Source organism: Hemicordylus capensis, chromosome 2 (assembly GCF_027244095.1).
Source record: "Hemicordylus capensis ecotype Gifberg chromosome 2, rHemCap1.1.pri, whole genome shotgun sequence".
Classification (NCBI taxonomy): domain Eukaryota; kingdom Metazoa; phylum Chordata; class Lepidosauria; order Squamata; family Cordylidae; genus Hemicordylus; species Hemicordylus capensis.
Window position 1 is genome coordinate 345,887,571 of NC_069658.1, and position 21,232 is coordinate 345,908,802.

The 21,232-nt window shown below is 41.8% G+C and overlaps 1 protein-coding gene across 6 annotated transcripts in view; it reads left to right on the forward strand.

Annotated features, from left to right (window-relative positions):
- Nucleotides 1–16,055, forward strand: part of FAM13B (family with sequence similarity 13 member B) — a 98,386-nt gene extending 82,331 nt beyond the window's left edge. For all 6 annotated transcript variants that reach the window (XM_053289771.1, XM_053289769.1, XM_053289772.1 and 3 more), the window contains 8 exons: nucleotides 1,442–1,523; nucleotides 2,021–2,250; nucleotides 3,141–3,224; nucleotides 5,000–5,095; nucleotides 5,775–5,858; nucleotides 6,099–6,271; nucleotides 6,743–6,844; nucleotides 13,671–16,055. In XM_053289771.1, the coding sequence (XP_053145746.1) occupies nucleotides 1,442–1,523; nucleotides 2,021–2,250; nucleotides 3,141–3,224; nucleotides 5,000–5,095; nucleotides 5,775–5,858; nucleotides 6,099–6,271; nucleotides 6,743–6,844; nucleotides 13,671–13,794 (975 nt within the window). In that variant the 3' untranslated portion in view covers nucleotides 13,795–16,055. The remainder of the gene's footprint in view (nucleotides 1–1,441; nucleotides 1,524–2,020; nucleotides 2,251–3,140; nucleotides 3,225–4,999; nucleotides 5,096–5,774; nucleotides 5,859–6,098; nucleotides 6,272–6,742; nucleotides 6,845–13,670) is intronic.
- The last annotated feature ends 5,177 nt before the right edge of the window (nucleotides 16,056–21,232 follow it).

A 21,232-nucleotide genomic window follows, 5' to 3' on the forward strand; every position in this document is an offset into this window, starting at 1 on the left:
AGAATTAAATGTTTCCGCTTCTGCTACACTATAATCCCTGTGGTTCTACTTCTTTTTTTCCTGGGAAGTAGAAGTAGCTAAAAGCACGCTGTAGCGGCAGAGGGCAGAATTGTTAACTGGGACTGTTGGGTGATGGAAATAGTCAAAGACAACCAAGCATTTGACAGAGAGAGCCATAAGCTCTGTTACTTTGATGAAACTGCACATCTAAATTGTGAACACAATGTATTTCTCAGAATTCAGTAGGGTCCTTTTTTTCTATCTAAACGGTTATAAATACAAACCTTACTCTGCCAAAGCTGGTGAAATAAAGTATACACAAATTAATACTTTAGCTATCACCAAGATGTCTAGAACCCTGCACTAAAATACCAGAATCTAAGAATGAGCAGTAATAGTGATCTGTATGTTCTATTTTGACTACTGCTTTGTAGTGTGTGTCTAAATATATGCATAATATGACAAGGTGCTGGTAGGTAATAGCTGCTCAGATATAGGAAGGTGTCCTAGATGCTACCCAGTTGTATCCCACTTTGCTCCAAAGTATTCAGGGGGCATATATGGTGGTCATTCTTTTTTATCCTCACTACAACCTTGTGAGACAGGTTAGCCTGGGAGAATGACTGTTCCAACATCACTTAGCTTCGCAGCTGAACAGAGAATAGCTCAGCTGTCAGGTGGAACTATGGTTAAATCTTGGTTCTGTGTAACATCTCCATGACTCTGGAGCTTTCCCCATTCCCTTGTCCATTCAATTGGACCAGGGATGTGGAGAGCACATGCTCCCAAGACTTGGAGATATCACACCAAACCAAGATTTTGCTGCAGGTCTCCAACATCTGGATTGGCCTAGTGTCTTTCTGTTTTGTTTATAAAGCCCTCCCTGCAATATGGAGGAACAAGCGGAGGGTGTGGGACACAGATCTGAGTTGAAATTGCAGAAATGAAAAAGAGAGGTAGCTATGGAATCTTCCCCCCTCATACCTTCTTCTTGTGACTACAAACTTGACTGTCATATTCTATGTTTCCAACCCCGGCCCATGGCTATGTGCTGAAGCCCATTGTAGTTTTTAACTGAACCATTTTACACATGGCTAGGAGATACATAACTAATCCTGTGTACACTTGAGTAACAGCTTCTTAGTATGTTGCAACATATGATTATCGCATCTCCTTACCTTCATTAAACTACCATGACAGGTAGCTGAGCTGGAGAATTGGGGACTTATGGCTGTAGAAGCTGCACGTTAGGAAGGCACATGAGAAAAAGTGGCCACTTGGGCTGTTGACCAGGGTTTTCTGCTGACCTTATTCAACAAGGGGCATGGGAGACTCCCCCCCCACCCCGCCAATGAAGAAGCAAAACCCACTGAGTTAAATGTTAATACAACAACTTCAGTATTGCTTTGAGCTTACTAATGTTATGTGTACCTCCTTGCAGCCTTCATATTCTGATATTGCAGCAAATCCAAAGGTTTTAAAGTGGATGACAGAGCTTACCAAATTGAAAAAGCAAATAAAAGGTAAGACTGCTGTTCAACTTCTCAAGCAACTCCAAAATGGAGGCAACTTTAAAGTACCCTTTGTTGGAGAGAATGAAATATTTGGATGTGACCTCCTTCCAAAAGCAAGGGTGGTGTTTACTTTTCACTTACAGTATAGCCCTGTTCACACCTTATGTTCAACACATGTACAATCAGTGCACTTTGATTGCATGCACAGATCTGTATGTCCATACAGTTATTCACACATGCTCAGTGCATGTTCAGTAGTACGCTTCCTATCTGTATCCTGCATTTGAGGAGGCCTGGATCTAGATTCACTTTTAAGGCGAAGCATTTATAGTCCATTCACACACAAAAATGTACATGTGTACAGACATCTTAATGTACATGTGGCATAATGGGGCTTATGTCCATGATGGATTCTGAGCATAAAATCCATCATTCTGTTTTGAATCGGGTTATTTAACATTGTAAAGTGACTTTGACTTGGAATTGGTAACTCTTCTGGAATACAGATGCAAAGCACAAAAGCTCAGATGGAGAATTCATACCTCAGACACGTCCACGAAGTAACACTCTTCCAAAAAGCTTTGGCTCATCTTTGGACCATGCAGATGAAGATAATGAAGATGATCTAAGGGTTGCACAGAAAGAGAAGAAGCCTACCAAGGAAGCCACAGTTGAACTTATTTTTAAAAGGCTAAAGGAAAAACGGATTGAAAGATGCCTTCCAGAAGATATAAAGGCAAGTACACCTGTCTGTGTTGCTGCATCTGAATATGTAATAGGTTTTTTCTTACTGAACTTGTTTTTATTCTAGAATTGTAGATAGAGCATGCTATCAGTGGCTTAGCAATAAATGACCCACTGCATATTAATTCAGGATGTAGAAAGCTTCATAAACAATTGCTCTGATACAGAGTCTCAAGTGCATATATGGGTCTCTGCACAAGTAAAGGAGTTGCCATTTGATGCCGGATCACATGAAACAATTGCTGACCATGAAGTGAAAGGGGAAGCTTTTCATAGAGGGAGCAGCTTTCTGTGTGGAGCCCTTTGACGTTGAAAGGCTGATGCTCAGAGCTCTTGCTCAATAGTCATGTAGTAATGTGTCAGGCTCTGCCCTCCTCAGTTGACTGCAGGGCCCCTAGGGAGCATTACTCATAGTTTAAGGCTTGTTGCCTTCACAAGCCGCCTTTTTGGAGTTTCTGCCTCCAAGCCTCCTTTGGAGTCACAGGGCTCCTTCCTTCCATAGCCCTCCTCCTGGACTGGCCCCTCACCGTCGACCAGTGCTGCTTTATATAATTCTTGACAATTCGGGGCAGATCTCGCAAGAGCTGCCCCCAGGCTTGCTGGACCATGCCGCAGTCCGTTGGCATCTCCCTTGCTTCCTGTCAGGGCCAGGCAGATGCTCCCCAGATGGCGGAGTTGTTGTTTCCCCCTGGAAAACCGGGATGGCCTGCTGCCACCTGTGCCAGGGAGGTTTGTTCCCAGGAGTCTTCCCGGCCTCCCAGGGCAGCCTGTTCGTCTTCGGGGATTCCCTGACACAGTGTCTATTACTGTAGCATCAGTATACAATAATACACTATAGAGAACAGACTTGAGATTAAAGCTTGCATTTGTCTTTCACTATAGAACATGACAAAAGACCATCTGGCAGAAGAAAAAACTTCACTCCAAAAAAGTCTCCTGTACTATGAAAGTCAGCATGGACGGCCGGTAATATGTTAAAACTTTCTTCTCTTCCCTATTATTTGAAATTGAGTTTATTTGAAATGGAGTTGATGTGGTCATGCAACATCATTGAACGCCTACCTTTAAATGGTTCTTGTCTTGCATGATTCAGTAGCATGCTGACAGGATTCATGCATGTTGGAGCTCAAAGAATGAACTGCAAAATAGGTTTCAATGGCCATCTGCTTAACCACCTTAATGGAAGGATTCTAATGATTAAACTAATTCCTTCTCAAACTGTGACTTTAAAAAAACTGGTTCTGAATTTTGGCATGGGAACCAATGTATTCGAAAAGAATTGGAATTAAACCTATATATAGATTAGCCATCCAGATTTAGAACCAGTTTTGGGTGGGGGGGATTTACTTGAGACGTGATTAAATTATATTATGTTATTTATTAGTGTAGTTTTTCAATTTGAGGTTATAACCAGAAGTTTATGCAAAGAGAGCAAGTGGCTGACATCGATTAACATGCATGCTAAATAACATTTTATGTATGCATTGGCTGCAAGGGTGATTGGCAAAAATCTCCACTTCCCTCTGCAGCCTGCTATGCCTCCTGAATATGTCTCTGAGGATCCTGCACCCCTCCTCTGTTACAAAAGTTTATTCAGTGTGCACAGCACATTTGTCTGGATGTCATCCAGTATGCTGAAACACTTGTTCCTCACTGCTATATGTGTATCTTTCCCTTCTCTGTCCCAAAATGGGGAATACATCTTTCAGCCCAGGACTTACTAACTGGTCAGCCTGTGCACCTCCCAGTGTGCCCACACCTTGATCTAGTATATTATATGCTGTACCACAGGGCTGTGGCTAAAAGCAGGCTGCCAGTGAACAGAGCTAGGGAGGAATAGTCGAATTCTAGATTTATTCTCAGGTTTCTAGTTCTTCGTGTTACTTTTTGTTGATCCTCTGAGGAAGGGGAGGTGGAGATTTGGTGGATGTTGATTTTGGCCCTGCTGACAGTTCTATATTGGATGGAACCATGTAGAACAGGTAAAGAGTACTGCCTTAGGTTTACTTAAGAGGATGTTTCTTTGAAAAGCCCTGGGGCTTTGGGCCCCCAAATCAGTCTTGCAACCGGGAAGCATATTGGTTTAGTCACTCACCGTCCCACCTCTGTGGGGTGATGACTGAAGCAGCAGTTATGACCTATGTTAGGTTCTGTCTTGAACCCTAACCCACTTCTTTTGCCTAGAGGCTGGCTAGTGCCATTGCTTGGATTTCTACCTTCTAGTCACTAATGGATTTGATAACTGGATGTGTTGGAATCAAGTGGCTGCCTAGTCTGTAAACTGGTGTTAAAGATGTTACTCCCCAAGAGAGTTGAGTCAGAACTGTATTTCTCTCTCTCTTCATTTGTATGATTGATCATGTTAAAGAATAATAAACAGAATGTGTTTTTCTCCCTTTTGGTTCTCCTAGTCTGACTTTATATTCAGACTCTTAGCTGCCTCCTTCTAAAGTTTTGGAAGCTATACCCCACACCAACTACTCCTAAGAGTCTTGGGCTCCGAACATCAGTGCCAGGCTCACTTCCACTCTCGTTTTCACTAAGTCCAGGGAAATGCCCAGCAAGCCAGTTACCTTGGCCTTCCAACTTCCTGCCTATGTCTTTCTGAATATTCTGCTTATTTTATTCTTGCTTATACGCCAGCGAACCAGATGGGTTGTGCTCCCCAGCTCTGGATAGGACATGTTGCAAAACGGACACTTCTAAGGACACTGTGCCCCTTCACCCATTTCTTCTTTCAGGTTTCCAGAGAAGAAAGGCATGTTGTTAAGCCCCTCTATGACAGATACAGACTTGTGAAACAAATGCTAACTCGAGCAAGCATTACTCCTATCCTTGTGAGTAAAGAACTTGTGTTTCATATAATTTTTGGTTTATTGGTGTTAACTTACCCCCAAATGAATATTGAGAATGTCCTGCCCTTTTTCTTGTGGAGACGTTTGCAAGGAGTCCTTACACTCAAGGTAGCTATAGTAAGACTAGATAGAGAATGGAGGGCTGGGTTTTGACTTTTTTTAAAAAAAAATCTTGCAGTCTTTGTTTTCTATGGTCTCTTGACCTTGGGTAACTCGTGACTGGATTAGCCCCAACTGTATCTTAAGAATCTCAAGGATTTATGTCATTTGTGTCAGCTAGAACAGCTATTAACAGTGGGCTTTTATTTAGCCTGAACCCAGCATACATCAAAGTGTGCTACACTGATACACTTCTGGATGACTGTCATTTTTGAAAGTGGTGATCTTTCTCTAGGCATTCTGTCTCTCAAAGCAGGAACAGCTTTAGCCCATTTGCAATAGTTGGCAGTAGGATATAAGTCCCATGCAGGATTTAGTGTTCTCAGTTTATGCTGGTGGTAACAAAAGTCTGAAGATAGATGTTGGCGAGCCTGCAGTGTGCTGTTTTTGCCAGCATGGAAGGCATAGAAAATGAAAGTGCATCCCTGCTCTAAAAATAATTTGAACAAACAAAGGGATGTCATTTGCATGTCTTTTTAACACCTTATGCTTTCTGTTTTAGGGTTCACCATCAACCAAAAGACGCAGCCAGATGTTACAACCTATCATAGAAGGAGAAACAGCCCACTTTTTTGAAGAAATTAAGGTATTTTCTATATCCCAAAACAATAGTGGTCTAATCCACTGAAGCCATTGGTGTTCATGCTTGAGTGTCATAAGAGCACCACTTTACATTAAAACCCTCCCCCACTCCACCGGAGCGGGGGGAAAGGTCAAAACTTAAACTTGGATACATGTACAGAATTGGGATGCATACTTCTTGGACTATGGCTAGCTAGTTGGACAGCTTAATGCTTGTTTTAACAATTACTTTATTATCTTGTAGGAGGAGGAGGAAGATGGTGATCTGTCACCAGAGTTGACTGATCTCTCAAAATCAAGCACCCAAACACAGCCCATTAACACTAGCCCAGTCGAAAACTCAGAATCTGATGTTGAAGAAAGTCAAGAGAAACTGACTCGAGAGCTCCGCCTGTCAAGTACCCGTGCTGCTTCCATGTATGTAAATAAGACCACATTAGCACTAAACAACAAATGCAGTTTGATAATCAAAATGACTGCTTAATCTGCCTTACACCAAATCAGAGCAAGCATGTGGTCCATCTAGCTTGGTATTTTCTGCAATGGCTCTCCAAGGTTTCAGGCAGGAGTCTTTTTTCCAGCCCTACCTGGAGATGTCAGGAATAGAACCTGGGACCTTCTGCATGCAAAGCAGATGCTCTGCCACTGAGCTAGAGCTTCATCCCTTCCAGTTGCATGGAAGTTTCCATCTAGTTTATTGGTTCATTTGCCTAGCTTATTTTTTGTGTGTCAGTAGCAAAAGAACAATTGAGCATTTTCTTACAAAAACATCCTTAACGGTGATCAGCAAATGCCATTTATTAGCCAGCTAGAGGTGGTGTTTCTACATGAATAGAACGTTCATGATGGTCTTCAAGAACAATGTACTTATTTTCAATGTATTTTTAGGCCTGAATTATTGGAGCAACTTTGGAAAGCCAGAGCTGAGAAAAAGAAATTGCGCAAAACACTACGGGAATTTGAAGAGGGATTTTATCAGCAGAATGGAAGGTTAGTTTAACATAAGTGAGGATCAGATTGGATGTGTTATAAACGTTTATAACATCCAATCTGTTATAACTTCTCCTTATTCCAACTTGGCGGTTGTCCCTTATGTAGGTTCTAAGCTGTTTGGCAATGAGGCATTAAATAACCTACTAAAAGAAATCAAGGATAAGAAAAAAGCCCTTCCTACAACACACAGATACTTCTGTAGGCAGAATAAACTGCCCTTTCAGTCCTTTCGTTCCTTCAGGGACAGGGACAACAGAGCACAATTTCCCTCTTGGAACAGGTTCAGATCCAATGACAAATCAACTGGACAGTGACATCAGCCCTTCATGGAACAGGCTAAAACAACCAGACAGCAGTTCTGACTCACAACCACCCATGATGCGGAGTCGCTTGACACAATTCTTTTATGCCTTGGAATTCTCCACAGGTGGAGATCCTTCATACACCACTCTTCCCCCCACCCGAACAGGATTTTGCCAACCCCATGTTCACTCTCTCATACCAAGCATGTAGGCCTTCAGGCCATACAGCATATGGAAAATATAGGAGCAGTAGAGCCCATGCCTCTTCAACATCAGGGCAAAGGGGTTTACTCCATTCTCTTCACCATGCCAGAAAAGGACGGCTCTCTCAGAGCAGTCCTGGATCTCAAGTCTCTCAACAAATTCATCAGACCACCTGGTTTACCTCACCTCCTTGGCCATGACAGAGAAGCCTGCTTCCATACTCCAGTTCATCTAGATAGCCAACCCTTCCTCCGCTTCAAATATGAGGGCAGGCACTACCAATACAAAGCCTTACCTTTCAGTCTTTCCATATCTTAAAACCCAGGGTGTTCAAAAAGGTCATGGCACCATAGTGATGTGCATGGTCCGGACCGCCACCAAGGGGGGGTCTCCCTTTAAGGGCGGGGGGTAGAACTTACCCCTCCCACCGCTCTTCCCCCTCCGGCGCTGTAGTGTTAAGTGAAGTTTTTGGGGCGGCAGCGTTCCTTGCTGCCGCCCCTGTCCCCATCGTTGTTTGTAAAGCCGTCGTAAGAGCACTCTTAGAGCAGCACACATGCGTGTGCGGTAGCACACGCGCGCCTGTTGCCGCCGTGCATGCGCGCGCCGCCGCATGCGTGCTGCTCTAAGAGTGCTCTTACGATGGCTTTACAAACAATGACGGGGGCAGGGGCGGCAGTGAGGAATGCTGCCGCCCCAAAAACTTCACTTAACGCTACAGCGCCAGGGGGGGAGAGGGGTAAGTTCTAAACCCCCCCGCCCTTAAAGGGAGACCCCCCCCCCTTGGTGCTGGACCGGTCTGGAGGCCTCTTACATGGCCTCCGGACCGGTTCGTGCACACCCCTATGGCACCACACATAACGCACCTCAGGCTCCAAGGTATCAGAACATTTGCCTATCTGGACAACCTGCAAAGCACTGGATCTACCTTCAGCCCAGTCAGACCTGAGCCTTTTGCTCCATGTTTTTGTCTGCCCACAGGTTTTTCCCTCTCAGAGACTACATCATCACCTGGGTATTTAAGAGAATGTCATCTTCATTATTTATTATTATTTATTTGTTTAACACATTTATGTTTAACACATTTATATACCATTTTACAACAAAACAAAAACAGAACAAAGATTAAAACATCACAATTATTAAAAAATTAATGTATTAAAACTAATGTGTTAAACTTTGTTTAACACAAAACAATATCTAATTAATGAGCCCCACCACCCACTGAGGTTGTCTGGAGAGGTCCCATCTTCATTTGCCGCCAGCTTGGCTGGTGGCCACATGGGGATGGGCCTTCTTGGTTGCTTCCCCAAAATTGTGGAATGCTCTCCCTACTGAAATACGATCCTGCCCATCTCTGACAATCTTTAAAAAGCTTTTGAAAACCCACCACTTCACCCAAGCTTTTTCAGCTTTTTAAATTTTTAGGTTTTAATCTGTGTTTGATCTTAAATTATCTAAATTGTTTAGTTTTTGTGTATGTTTTAAACTTGTTTTTATGTTGTTGTTAACTGCCCAGAGACAAAAGTTTGGGGCGGTGTACAAATCTGATAAATAAATAAATAAATCATGGCAAAAGAACCAGATCGCTCTTCCTCCACCAGGAAGCATCACTTCTTTTCCATTGGGCAGAAACACAGCTGGCATCCCTGTGGGCACATCACATGAGCGGAATGCTAAACACCAAAGCAAATTAGCTCAGACAGAAATCTTTCCAGCAGAATGGCGCTTCAATCATTGGGTGTTCAGTCTTCTCACAGTGCACTTCAGATGCCCACAGGTTGACCTTTGCTCAGTACCCCACACCAAACTTCAAAGATTCTTCACCTGTTTCCTGTGCAAGGGAGCAGCAGTGGTCGATGCCCTATCAACACCCTGGCCACATGAGTTGCTGTATGCCTTTCTTCCTGTGCCTCATATTAACAGATTCCTTTTCAAGGTCCAGCTGTACCAGGTGGAGGTCATCCTAGTGGTTCCATACTGGCAGAGGAGACACTGGTTTCCAAAGATGCTCCATCTTTCCATAATGCACACATGATTCCTGCTAGCTTTAATAGACCACCTACACCAAGGACCCATCATTCACCACGATCTAGCCTGGTTAAAATTAGCCGCCTGGAAACTGAAAGGAACCTCCTGAAACAACATGGATATTCCAACAGTATCTATGCTTGAACACAATATTCGCTTCCAGGAAAACTTCCACAAATAGGAAATATCAGTTCACCTGGTGGGCCTTCTTGCATTGGTGCACTAGACACCACAAACATAGGGAAATGTGTGCTCTCAAGGACCAACTTGATTTCTTTCAGGAGGGTTTGGATGAGAGTCTGAAAGCAAACATGCTAAAATAACAAGCAGCAGCACTCTCAGGACTGTTGACTTCTAATACCTGTCAGCAGCAATTCATAAAATCTCACCTCCTATGTTTCCTCAGAGGACCTATGCTGCTTTTGCAGCCCCTCCCCTACCTTCCCAGGAGTACAAAAAGACCAGTGTGCCCTGAGAGGAAGGCAAGAAAGGATGCGTCCAGGCCAGGGCGCTCTTGTCCTCAACTCCTGAAAAGACCAACAGCCTGAGATGTTTACTAATCTTCTGTAATTTGCTTCTTTTAATATTGTAAACTGCTTTGGGTGCCTTTGTCAAGGCAGAAAGGTGGTATAAAAATGTAGCTAATACATATGTAGCTAATACACCGCTTTCCTACATGGAATCTCCACACTGTTCTCCAGGTGCTACAAAGCCCACTATTTGAACCCATCTGCTCAATCCTGCTCAACCTTATATCCTATAAACTGGCATTCCTAGTAGCTGTCACCTCTGCCAGAAGAGTGTCAGAGCTTTAGCCTCTATCCATAAACAAACACTTATGCACAATCTCACTAGACTCGATTAGACTGACGCCTGCTCTATCATTCATCCCTAAGGTGCCATAAGTTTTTCTCTGATACCAGGACGTTATCCTGCTCTCTTTTCCCCCTAAACCTTCACATCTGTCCGAGTGGGCTTGGCACAACTGAGTTCGCCAATGCTTAAAAACCTAAATCCAACGTACTGAGTCATACTGGACTTCAGATGCCTTGTTTGTGTCATCGCCCCCTACTTCCATGGGCCAGAAGGTCTCAAAAACCATTATAGCCAAGTGGATCAAAGCCTGCATATCCCTGACATATGACAAGTTGAAACTACCAACACCCTTACATTACTAAGCCCATTCAATCAGGGCAGTAGCAGCAACAATGGCAGCTTTTTCTACAATACGAGAGAGATAATGTGGCAACATGGGCATCCCCATCTACCTTTTACAAGACATTATAAGAGGGACACTTAATGCTCTGCTGAAGCTGCCTTCGATAGAAGAGTGCTGTTGTGAGCAGCCTGGCTGTCGCTAACACAAATGTAGCCAATCAGGCTATTTCAGATTCTTTATCCATGAGATCACATACGTTCGGGAAAGAGGGAGATACGAAGTGTCCCAAACGGACAAGAATTCTAAAAAGCTTTATTGAAACTATGATTACATTCAGGCAATTGAGCACACGAGCATTTAAGCAGAATACTTATTCATTGTAATATAGAACTCTCAGCAGCATTTTAAAATCATTCATCCTCACTGGAAACAGTTAACATGCTAAAAACATTTTCTGCTTTGAGTAATTGTAAATACATTCAGTCTAGTCTGGGCTAGTGGCCAGCTCAGTCCTATCTCTACTACTGCCTAGCAACAAACCAAAACAATATCCATAGCCCAACTTCAATAGGGGAAAAAAGCATATCTCTTCTACTCTTGCAAGCAGTTTTAAAGCATTTTTTAAGATTACCCTTTTAATATAGCTAACAAAGCTTAGCAATGTCAGTATCTCCAGTTTCCCCCCCAAATAAAATCAACGTTGCTCATACAGAAAACTACGCATAGTCTCTGAGCTGAAAAGCCAAAAGAGAAAGGAGGGCGGGGGAAGGGAGCTCATTGCTGATGTAGAGAAATATGAGCCAAAGGGAATGACAGGCAGAGGGATTGACGGGGAAGAAAAGATGGTAGCGCGGAGACCGAGGCAGAATGCTGTTAGACCAGCTAGCGGGCTGAGAGCAGCCTTCCTGAAAAGCAGAGAAGACGGAGATTGAAGGAAAGGAGACAGGATCAGAAAGGTTTGTTAGACTTGAAGGAAGGCATTCTTGTTGATAATATTTACCGATCCAAGCCACCTGTATCTTCGGGAGGCCGTAGGGGAGATGCGCCGGGAGGCCATGGCTGCCCAGGCAGCTGTGGTTTAGTGTCCAAGAATGGCTATGAGGCACAAGTTGCTTCAACAGCCTAAGATCCACATACTAATCCACAAGGCAGGAGCGGGGGCTCTCCCCCCCGATAAGGCTGGCATCCCATTCCTGGGGGTCTCAGTGGGGCCCCTCTCCGTGTGTGTGTGTGTGTGTGTGCGCGCGCGCGCGCTTGTCTATGTGGGAGGGGTGGTTTCTTTTATAACCTCTGTCCTAGCTGGTTTGTCATATCCCAGATCCAAGACAATCTCATCAACTCTTAAGTGTCGCCATTCTAAAATAAACATTATTTGGTCTTCCACCCTTCACTCTAGTGAGGTCCAACTACCATGTTTACTGAATTTAGATGGCAATAATCCTGTTTATGCCTAGCTGGACCAGTCTGTGGTCAGTTCCGTTGGCGCCTTCAATTCCAAGAAATATTATTTAGAGATAGTATGCAAAGAATTATTAGAAAATAGCATATAACAAATGTTATCAGGAGATATATCTTATAAAAGCAATTCAGCAATTACTGTGTGAAAGTATGTATTCCAAATGCATGTATGTACTGATACCTAAAATGTGGTTTTCTAAGACCTTCTAAATATGATTAACATAGCAAGTTTCAAGCTGGTCCTCATGATTGTCATCAACATAGCACAATGCATAAACAACTCCAAGGCAGGACGGGGTAAATTTCCTTTCTCCTCAGGCCTTGACTAACAGAATAAACAATTCCATTTCGGTTACTATAGTTCAGCAAAATCAAAAGCTCACATCCTAGTTTCCTGCAGGCCAGCAATTTTAGACACAGGCCTGAGTTTTGCCTTTTGGGCCTGCAGAGCTGCTGGTGGTCCCAATCCCAGGGAGTCCACCACAGTGCTACAGCAGGTACTCCCTTAGCAGTCGTCCCAGACACTTGCCACCAAGGCTCATCAGCTGTAGCATGTCCCACAAGATGTCCTCTCTCAGCAGCAGGGAAAGGAGCATTGGTTCCTTACCGTGAAGGCTTCTTCCTGCTGCTGCTGGATATGAGGACATCTCGGCCCACTTGCTTGAGCTGTCCAGGTCAACTGGGGGGACTGCCTTTTTCTTCTGCTGTTCCTTAACATTGTTCTCTAAGTTGATGTTCTCTGTTATCTTGTCTTGGCTGTTCAGAACTGAGTTGGGGTTATCTTTCCCAGGGCTATTTAAGCTTTCTAAGTTAATTTGCCTAGTCCTGCCCCTGGAACAGCAGGGGTAGACTAACCATGAGATGTCCTCATATCCCGCAGCAGGAAGAAGCCTTCACAGTACGTTACAAATGCTCCTTTCTGTTAACTAGATATATCCTTGATAAAGATTAAGCCAAAGGCTCATGTCAAAGCAGTTCTTAGATCCTTGTCACCTTGCTAGAAAATTGGCTACCGCTTATTTGTCCAAACCAGAAATCCTGTTCACTTTATTTATTCTGTTCCATGTATGTCCTGCATTTTTTCTTTCATGGAGCTCAAGGCAGCATACATAGGGTTCCAGGCAGTTTCCTATTCAACCACTGACAGGACATGGACATGCAGCCAGGTTGTTGCATTATGTGCCTTCAGAGCAGGTTCTGAAAGTTTTGTCCCTCTTTGTCCATTCCTTATATTTGCATATTTCCTGTTCATAGGTGCCGATGGCTCCTGAAAATACAGGCTTGGATTTTAAATAAAAATAATTAATTGAATGTGTGCAGTTGTGACTGAGAACTTTGGGTACTTCTGTACCCAGAAGAGATACAGTGTGCATATGAAACAGGCAGGGAGCAGAAGGGTGAGAGAACCAGGTTTTGTCTATGGTACATTATACAATGGCCAGAAAAAAAGAGATTGTGAGGCTTCTGTAAACTTTTGTATAAACTTTCCATGAGAAAACTAGACTGGAGTGCTGAACACAAGAGAGTGAAAGGTTGCAGGAACTGGTACAGAGTGCACCAGATCATCAATGTAGCATGAAATACCACTGTCTGGATAATTTTAAAAGCAGATCAATTGAAAGCATCTAAATTGGCCACGATTCTCCTATTGTTGTGTTCTGTATTTTGGCAGGAATGTTCAGAAAGAAGACCGCGCTCCCATGCTTGATGAGTACAGGGAGTACAAGAAAGTTAAAGCCAAACTTCGGCTTCTCGAAGTCCTCATCAGCAAACAAGATTCTTCAAAATCAATATAAACTATGTTTCTTCATAACAGTGCAAGGTTGTTTTCTTATGCTGTCATAGTCAGTGTTAGGTATTCACTTTGTCTTGAGCTGTTGAAAGAATGCAGTTTTTGTACATTTTATTATGGTGCCACATTTGAAGGGCAAATAGGTCCTGTCTAGAGAGCTAATGAAAATCCTATACATTTGAGACTGCTTTGTCCAGCATTAGCAAACACAGTTTTTTCTGCTCATTGTCTTTTTAAAATCACAAATGCATCTTGTTCCCAAAAGACTAGACCTAGAACCATTCAGAAACTCTGGATCTGCTAACTTCGTTTTGTCTGCATTTGTTAGCGTTACACTGAACTGTTCTGTTGCCTTTTTATGATGGGGAACAATGGCAGCAAATTAAGAACACAACTGTGTTCCTGAACACCAAAACTGAACTGAAATGCCTTTCACAGGACTGCTGGTGAATAACTTTGATTTCAAATGACATGTGTCATATAATTATGGTCGTGGATACTGCAGCTTAGAAGCTCTCATGTGCTCTTTGGTTTCAGATGACAATGGACAAACCAGAAAGTGACCTTGCTTGTTGTATTTTTAAAACTTGGAAAACCTGAACATTTATATCACATATTGCCTACAAGACTTACATTACTGTTAGGTTATCAGTTTCTCAGCTAATGGTGACTGAGTGTGTGTGGTCTGAATTGGATACTGCATCTTACCCTTGTAGGGGAGTGTGTAGTGGTGCTCAGATGTGTACAGCTCCAGCAGGCCTATGTCAGTTATTTAACTGCTGTTTCTGAAATAACAAGCATATCTTCTCAAGGGCTAAAATCAATATAGTTTAACATGATGGACTTAAGGTGAACAGAGCCAGCTTTGAAAAGGACCCTTTCTGCTGTTGTAGAAAGGGGAAGAAAAGTGATTTAACCTTTTGTGGCATTAAGCAGAGGATATTATATGGTTGCATGATGCAGCTTCAGAACTGAAACATTTTTGGTGACATTTATCTCGCATAGTGTAGGTGACAAAACAGCCTTCATTGTTCTTTTTAAAACTAGCAAAATTCAAAGGGCTTGATTCAGTTCTCCTGTGGTTGTAGCACTTGTGCACAGAGAGATCCCCATCAGGCATAACAGAGCCCTGCTTTCGTACTGTGGCATTTGCACAAGCACCGCACGAGGCCATTATAAATGGCTTGACGAGCAGCGTTTGTGGGTAAGCACGGTGGGGCGGGGAGGAAGGAACCAGAGCACTCTCGTGGGATCCCTTTGTAGATTCTGCACCCATGATAGGACAGAACTGAGCCCTCCATTTTTAAATCTGTGCTTTTTTGAATTTTTGTGTGTGCGCTGATCGTGGCCATGTGTCTGCATGTGTCTCTTTGCTGCATGTGTTATGAACAACGAATGTCAGCACAAATGTTGTTTCTCACTGCTTTCTGAAAGACCAAAAAATGAACTTCTGCGAAGTAAGTGACTAGCATGTAAACTCATCAGGTTGGTGTGTTGACATGGAATAGAGAGTAGGTTTTCAATACTCCAGACTTGTCTGTCTGCTATGAAAGGCTCTTATTTTTACTGTGGTTGTAAGCATGTAATTTTGAAACCCAAAAGAGAGCACTAAAATGAATTTATATTCTGATGCTTTGCCTTTTTATACAACTAGAGGTTTTTTAGTGGACCATAGTGTGAACTGCAAGGTTGGTAATTTAATCTGAAGATCATCTGTGGCTTTTATTCAGCTCCATTGTGCAATGTACACTGCAGTTACTTTTCTATCAGTCTGCAAACACAGGTGCATCCAAACATTGAAACTTATGTGTACTGTATAGTGTTGTACATGAATGTTTTATATACCACATGCAAAATGTCAATATGCACTATTTAAATGTTTTAAATAATATATTCCTCCTTTATAATGCTTAAATCTATATGATTCCAATATTTTTATAAAGTGAGTGATCAGATCGGTTTCAATTCAGAATGATTAACAACTGCTTCTGTGTGGTGTTATGCAGTGTTGGCTGTTTGTTGAGTATCGTAGCTAGCATGGCATCAGTTATGCTAAGAGTGTGTGTTGTGCCATCCTTATTGAGCAATAAATGGTAGACTTAGTCATTTTGTGATATAACATAGTTTTACTTTGCTATAAGTAAAAACTATATATGTGGATATATAGATATATAAATATATATAAATAAACCAGATATAAATGATTGCTATGTCTGGCATTTCATTGTATAGATTTTTATAATAAAAGGATCTTTTATTGTCATATGTCATTGTGTGGTGTTTTCCCTAAATGTGCAGTTCTGGGATATTAAGTAAGATCCTAATAAAGTATGATGTTTTAACAGTTTTAAACAAATCTTCGTGTGTTGTAGCCTAATTCTACTGCCCTTTAGCTTATGGTTTGGAAAAGCAAGTCCCAAGTAGTTGCTTGAGACTAGTCACAAACTAGCATTGACTCACGCTCTCTGCATGCTCTCCAAACTGTTATGGCAATGCCCAGTGGAAATGCATCCCCTGTATTGTGCTTGCAGAAGTGCAGTCAGGGATAGCTTTGTGGTTCCCCCACCCCCCCAGCATCTGAGTGTATGACTGCATTTAAGATTATGCTGCTATGTTGATATAGACAAGCTGTCGCTTTTTAATCCTTCATCTATGACAGTGTTTTAGCTTGGCCAGCAGCCATTCACATTTCCCCCCTGACAAATCTTACACCAGGTACAAAGGTAGACCTGAAAAATAGTTTTCATTTGTTACTGAACAAAAGTTATTTTATTTTAAAGACTGGTTCCACAATATTGTTCTACTTTGTGTATGTTATATCATCTGAAATCAATGATGCACAACTGTACTTAGCTCATGGATCTGTGTGCCTCTTTAATATTAAAGATGAATACACTGTAGTGTTGGATTTCTTATCTATAGTCAATGCAAAGTAGGTCAAGCTGAAGCTATAAACCATGTATCCGTGTTTCCTTCTTGGAGAAGCCATAGTTGCTGCTGGAGGAAGAATCGTGTTGAACCTCTCTCCAGTGCAACCTTGCAGAATAGAGCAAGATCAAGGAGCAAATGTAAACAACATTCCTAAATTAAAAGATTGCACTGGCATCTAATTTAAAGACAAAACAAGCATCTCCCATAATAGCACAACTACCGAAGCAAGTCTGGAAATTGAGCAGCTTATCCTGGAGTCAAACCATGGTGCTCCTGCATATCCAGAGTCTTGCTTCAGCTGACTTGCCTCGTCACAAAGTTCAATTCTACCTTTTGACTTATAAAGCACATTGTAGTAAAAGTCCACCTTCTAGTTTTCTTATGGACAGAACAGAATTGGAAAAATTCAGCAATTCACTTCGGGTGAGAGGTTTTTGAGGAGGCTCATGACGGGATGATTCTATGGGCATTGTTTGAAGCCCAGCTAATGTTCACGGGGGTCAGCTTCTGCTAGTCATCTTAAAACAAAACAAAACAAACACTGAATGCATCAGAAATGATTCCGCATCAGGTCATGGTGTTTCCTGGCACATTCTAGAGAAAAAGAAATGGTGATCAGCAGAAGCTGGTGACCTGCAAGAACCAACCACCAGGAGTGTTATCAGTAGCACTTCCAAGTAGGGATGTGCACAAGTATATTTTTTTGATTTGAATTGTGCCCAAATCAAATCACCCCTGATTGGTTTTGTGTCCAAATCACCCCCAGATTCCATTTGTATTTGATTCAATTTGATTTGGATTCGGACTACTTAACAAGGTCTTAGGAGCACCAAATTTGAGTGGTGGGTAGGTCCCCATTGGTGCCACCTACCACCCAAATTTCAAAGTGGTGGGGCACCTGGTTGATATTTAAAGATTTTTTAAAAGTTTTTAGTGATTTTGTATATTGCCGCCATAGGAAATAATGGGGATTCCATTCGAAGTTGCCATATCCTAACTCGTAACATGGATCCCAACTTTCACTTTTTAAAAAGTTAAGCTCTAGCCCTTGTAGAAGTGGAGTTATGGAGCAAAATGTGCGGTCATTATTTTTCAAGTGTTTGGATTCTTTGGTGTAGAATAACTTTTCCTCATAATCTCTCTGAGGATTCATTGCACACCTTCATTTCTTCTGTTCATTTTAACTTTTGTTCATTGGACAGTGCCAACTGTCAACTTCCATGTGTCAACTACAAACCCCTCCTCACCCCCACAGGGGTACTCAAGTTTATTTTTTAGGAATTGTTGAAGTGTTTAGATTCTTTGGTGTCTTCATTACACACCTTCATTTCTTCTGTTCATTTTGACCCCACTGCTTTGCAGGTGGGGGTGGAGAATTAGTGGCATCCCATGTTCCAACTACCCCACCCCACAAACCACTCAGTTTATATTTTAGGAATTTTTGAGGTGTTTAGTCTCTTTAGTATGTAATGAATCCTCATAGAGATTCATTATGAGGAAAGTTTATTAGACACCAAAGAGCCTAAACACTTGAAAAAAATCCTAGAACACAAACTGAGTAGTACCCCACTGCCTTGCGGGTGGGAGGGGGGTATAGTTGGCACATGGCAATTGACATTTGGCACTGTCCAAAAGACAGACAAAATGAACAGAAGAAATGAAGGTTTGTTTCATTGAGGAAAGGTTTTTTGTATATTTATGGCTGTGCTCATAGCAAAGAATCCAAACACTTGAAAAATAGTGACCACACATTTTGCTCCATAACTTCACTTCTACAAGGGCTAAAGCTTAGCTTTTATTAAAAAATGAAAGCTGGGAACCAGGGGTAATTAATGAGAGGGATCCAAATCTTGAATCGATTCGAATCGAATCAGACATGATTAGATTTGGACCTGAATCTAGCCAATGGGCTACAGGTGTGATTTGTCTCCAAAACCCGAATCAGCTAGATTTGCATACAAATCAATTTGTACCCGAATTGATTTGCACATCCCTACTTCCAAGTGCTGCCTACAGATGTGCAACATAAAGTTATGGGAAAGCATTACCAGCACTTGAAAGTGCTGCTGGAGTTGCCACTACCCACAAAGGCAAAGTGTTGCTGCTGTTGCTCGCCCACATATTTAAAAAAATCCTTCTCACCTGGACACAGTTCCTGGTTGCTTATGATGACCAGGCAAGTTCTTAAAATAAAGCTTTGTTATAAACTTTGTGTCTGAACCCAAAATTGCCTTTTTCTCTTTTGTCAGGGCTATATGTATTCTACAAGCATGCATGAACATGCAGAAATGTAGTATGTTCAATACTCTGGAAATTGTCCTGAATGTTTTAAAAAAGTGATTTTTAGCCCTTAAGGCTATGAAGAGAGAAACGAACATGAGCACAATGGCTATAAACTTTCAGAAGGAAAAGCTTAGCCCTCTAGTAAGCAGGGTTTTATTGCCCTGTATCGGGGATGTGCATGAATCAATTTCTTGATTTGATTTGTGCCCAAATCAAATTACCAACTTGTTTGGTGTCTGAATCTGTCCCCCCGAATCACCCCAGATTTGCTTTGATTCAGATTGATTTGGACCACCTATAAAGGTCCTAGGGGCACCAAATATGGGTGATGGGTTGGTTCCCATGGGTGCCACCCACCACCCAAATTTCAAGTTAGTGGGGTCACTTGGTTGATCTTTAATTTTTTATTTAGTTTTTACTGATTTTGTATATTTCCACCATAGGAAATAATGGAATTCAAAGTCATCCTATCCTGATCCTAGCATGGATCCCTACTTTCATTTTTTTTTAAAAGCAACTATCACTGGACAGTGCCAACTGTCAACTTCCATGTGTCAACTACAACCCACCCGCACACACGGGGGTACTCAGTTTATTTTTTAGGATTTTTTGAATTGTTTAGATTCTTTGGTGTCTTCATTACACAGCTTCATTTGTTCTGTTCATTTTGACCCCACTGCTTTGCAGGTGGGGGTGTAGTGTAGTTGGCACTGTCCAAAGACAGTCAAAATGAATAGAAGAAATGAAAGTATGTAATGAATCATCAGAAGGATTCATTGAGGAAAGGTTATTATACATCAAAGAATCCAAACATTTGAAAAATAGTGACCACACATTTTGCTCCATAACTCCACTTCTACAAGGGCTAGAGCTTAGCTTCTTTCCTTTTCCTTTTCTTTCTTTTAATGACAGCTGGGAATCTGGGGCAATTAATAGGAGGAATCCAAAACTTGAATCTGTTCAAACAGAATCTGGCACAATTTGATTGGGATCTGAATCTAGCCAATGGACCACAGAGGCAATTCATTCTGTCTCCAAATTGTCTGAATCAGCTAGACTTGTTTACAAATAGATTTGTACCCAAATTGATTCGCACATCCCTAATGTCCAATTCAAGGTGCAGGTTTTGACCATTAAAGCCCTAAACAGTTTGGGCTCTGAATATCTGAAGGACTGCCTGCTCCCAAGAGTTTCTGCCCATTTGACCAGATCATCAGAGGGGCTCTGCTGTGCATACCAAAGGTGAAAGCTCAGCTGTCATGCATGCAGGACAGGGCCTTCTCAATAATTGCCCCCAGGCTTTGGAATGCTCTACTGGCTGGCTGGCATCCGCTCCTCAGCTTCCACCACAATTCTTAGATAACAAGTAAATGTTAAAGCTCTTCACCAGGCTTTTAAATGAGATTAGTTTTTGCTGCTGCTCTGTTTTGTGTATTATTATGTTTATGTAGGTTTTTTTTAAAAAAATTGTTTTTAGATTAATAGCTGTACTTTTTGTATTTTAATTGTGTATTGTTTCAGTTATATTGTAAACCGCTTGGAGATTATTTTATCGAAAAGTAGGGTATAAGTGGTGTTAGAAGCCCAGTGGAGAGGGAAAGGGAGAGTCCATCCACCTCCCACCCAGTGTTGCCTGCAGGGCCGGATTAAGGGCAACTGATGCCCTAAGCACAGCCCAACAATGGTGCCTCCCCTCTCGGGTCCCTCCTTTGCTTAACTGACAAGACATTCAGACTCAAGCAAATTATTTACTTATACCTTAATATTTATTTAAATTTTAAACAGTTTTCTTCTAGATTTTTAAGGTAAAACAAAACATTTCCGCTGCCTATAATTTCTTATAAATAGCCACAACAGAAGGAATGATTGCGCAAAATATTTCATCTTCAAGGTCAGACCTCATAACATACGACCATCTTTTATGTGAAGTTTTATCAATATTTTGTACTGCTCTTTACAGTAATCTTTTACAAATCAATGATTTTTTACTTCAGATACGTAGTTTAGTAGTTTCTCGAAATGTTAGTCACTCACTGAGCTAAAGAAAATGTTTTTTTTAACAATGCAGAGTAAAGTCAAACACGGCAGATAAAAATAATTGCAAAAAAATCGACTAGAGTTGAGTGTGGCAGTGAAATGCAAGGTGGCAAAAGAAATGCAAGGTGTCAATAAGGGAGGCAAAAAGAGTTTGAGGAACATTTAGCTAAAAGTATCATGGGGAAGAATAC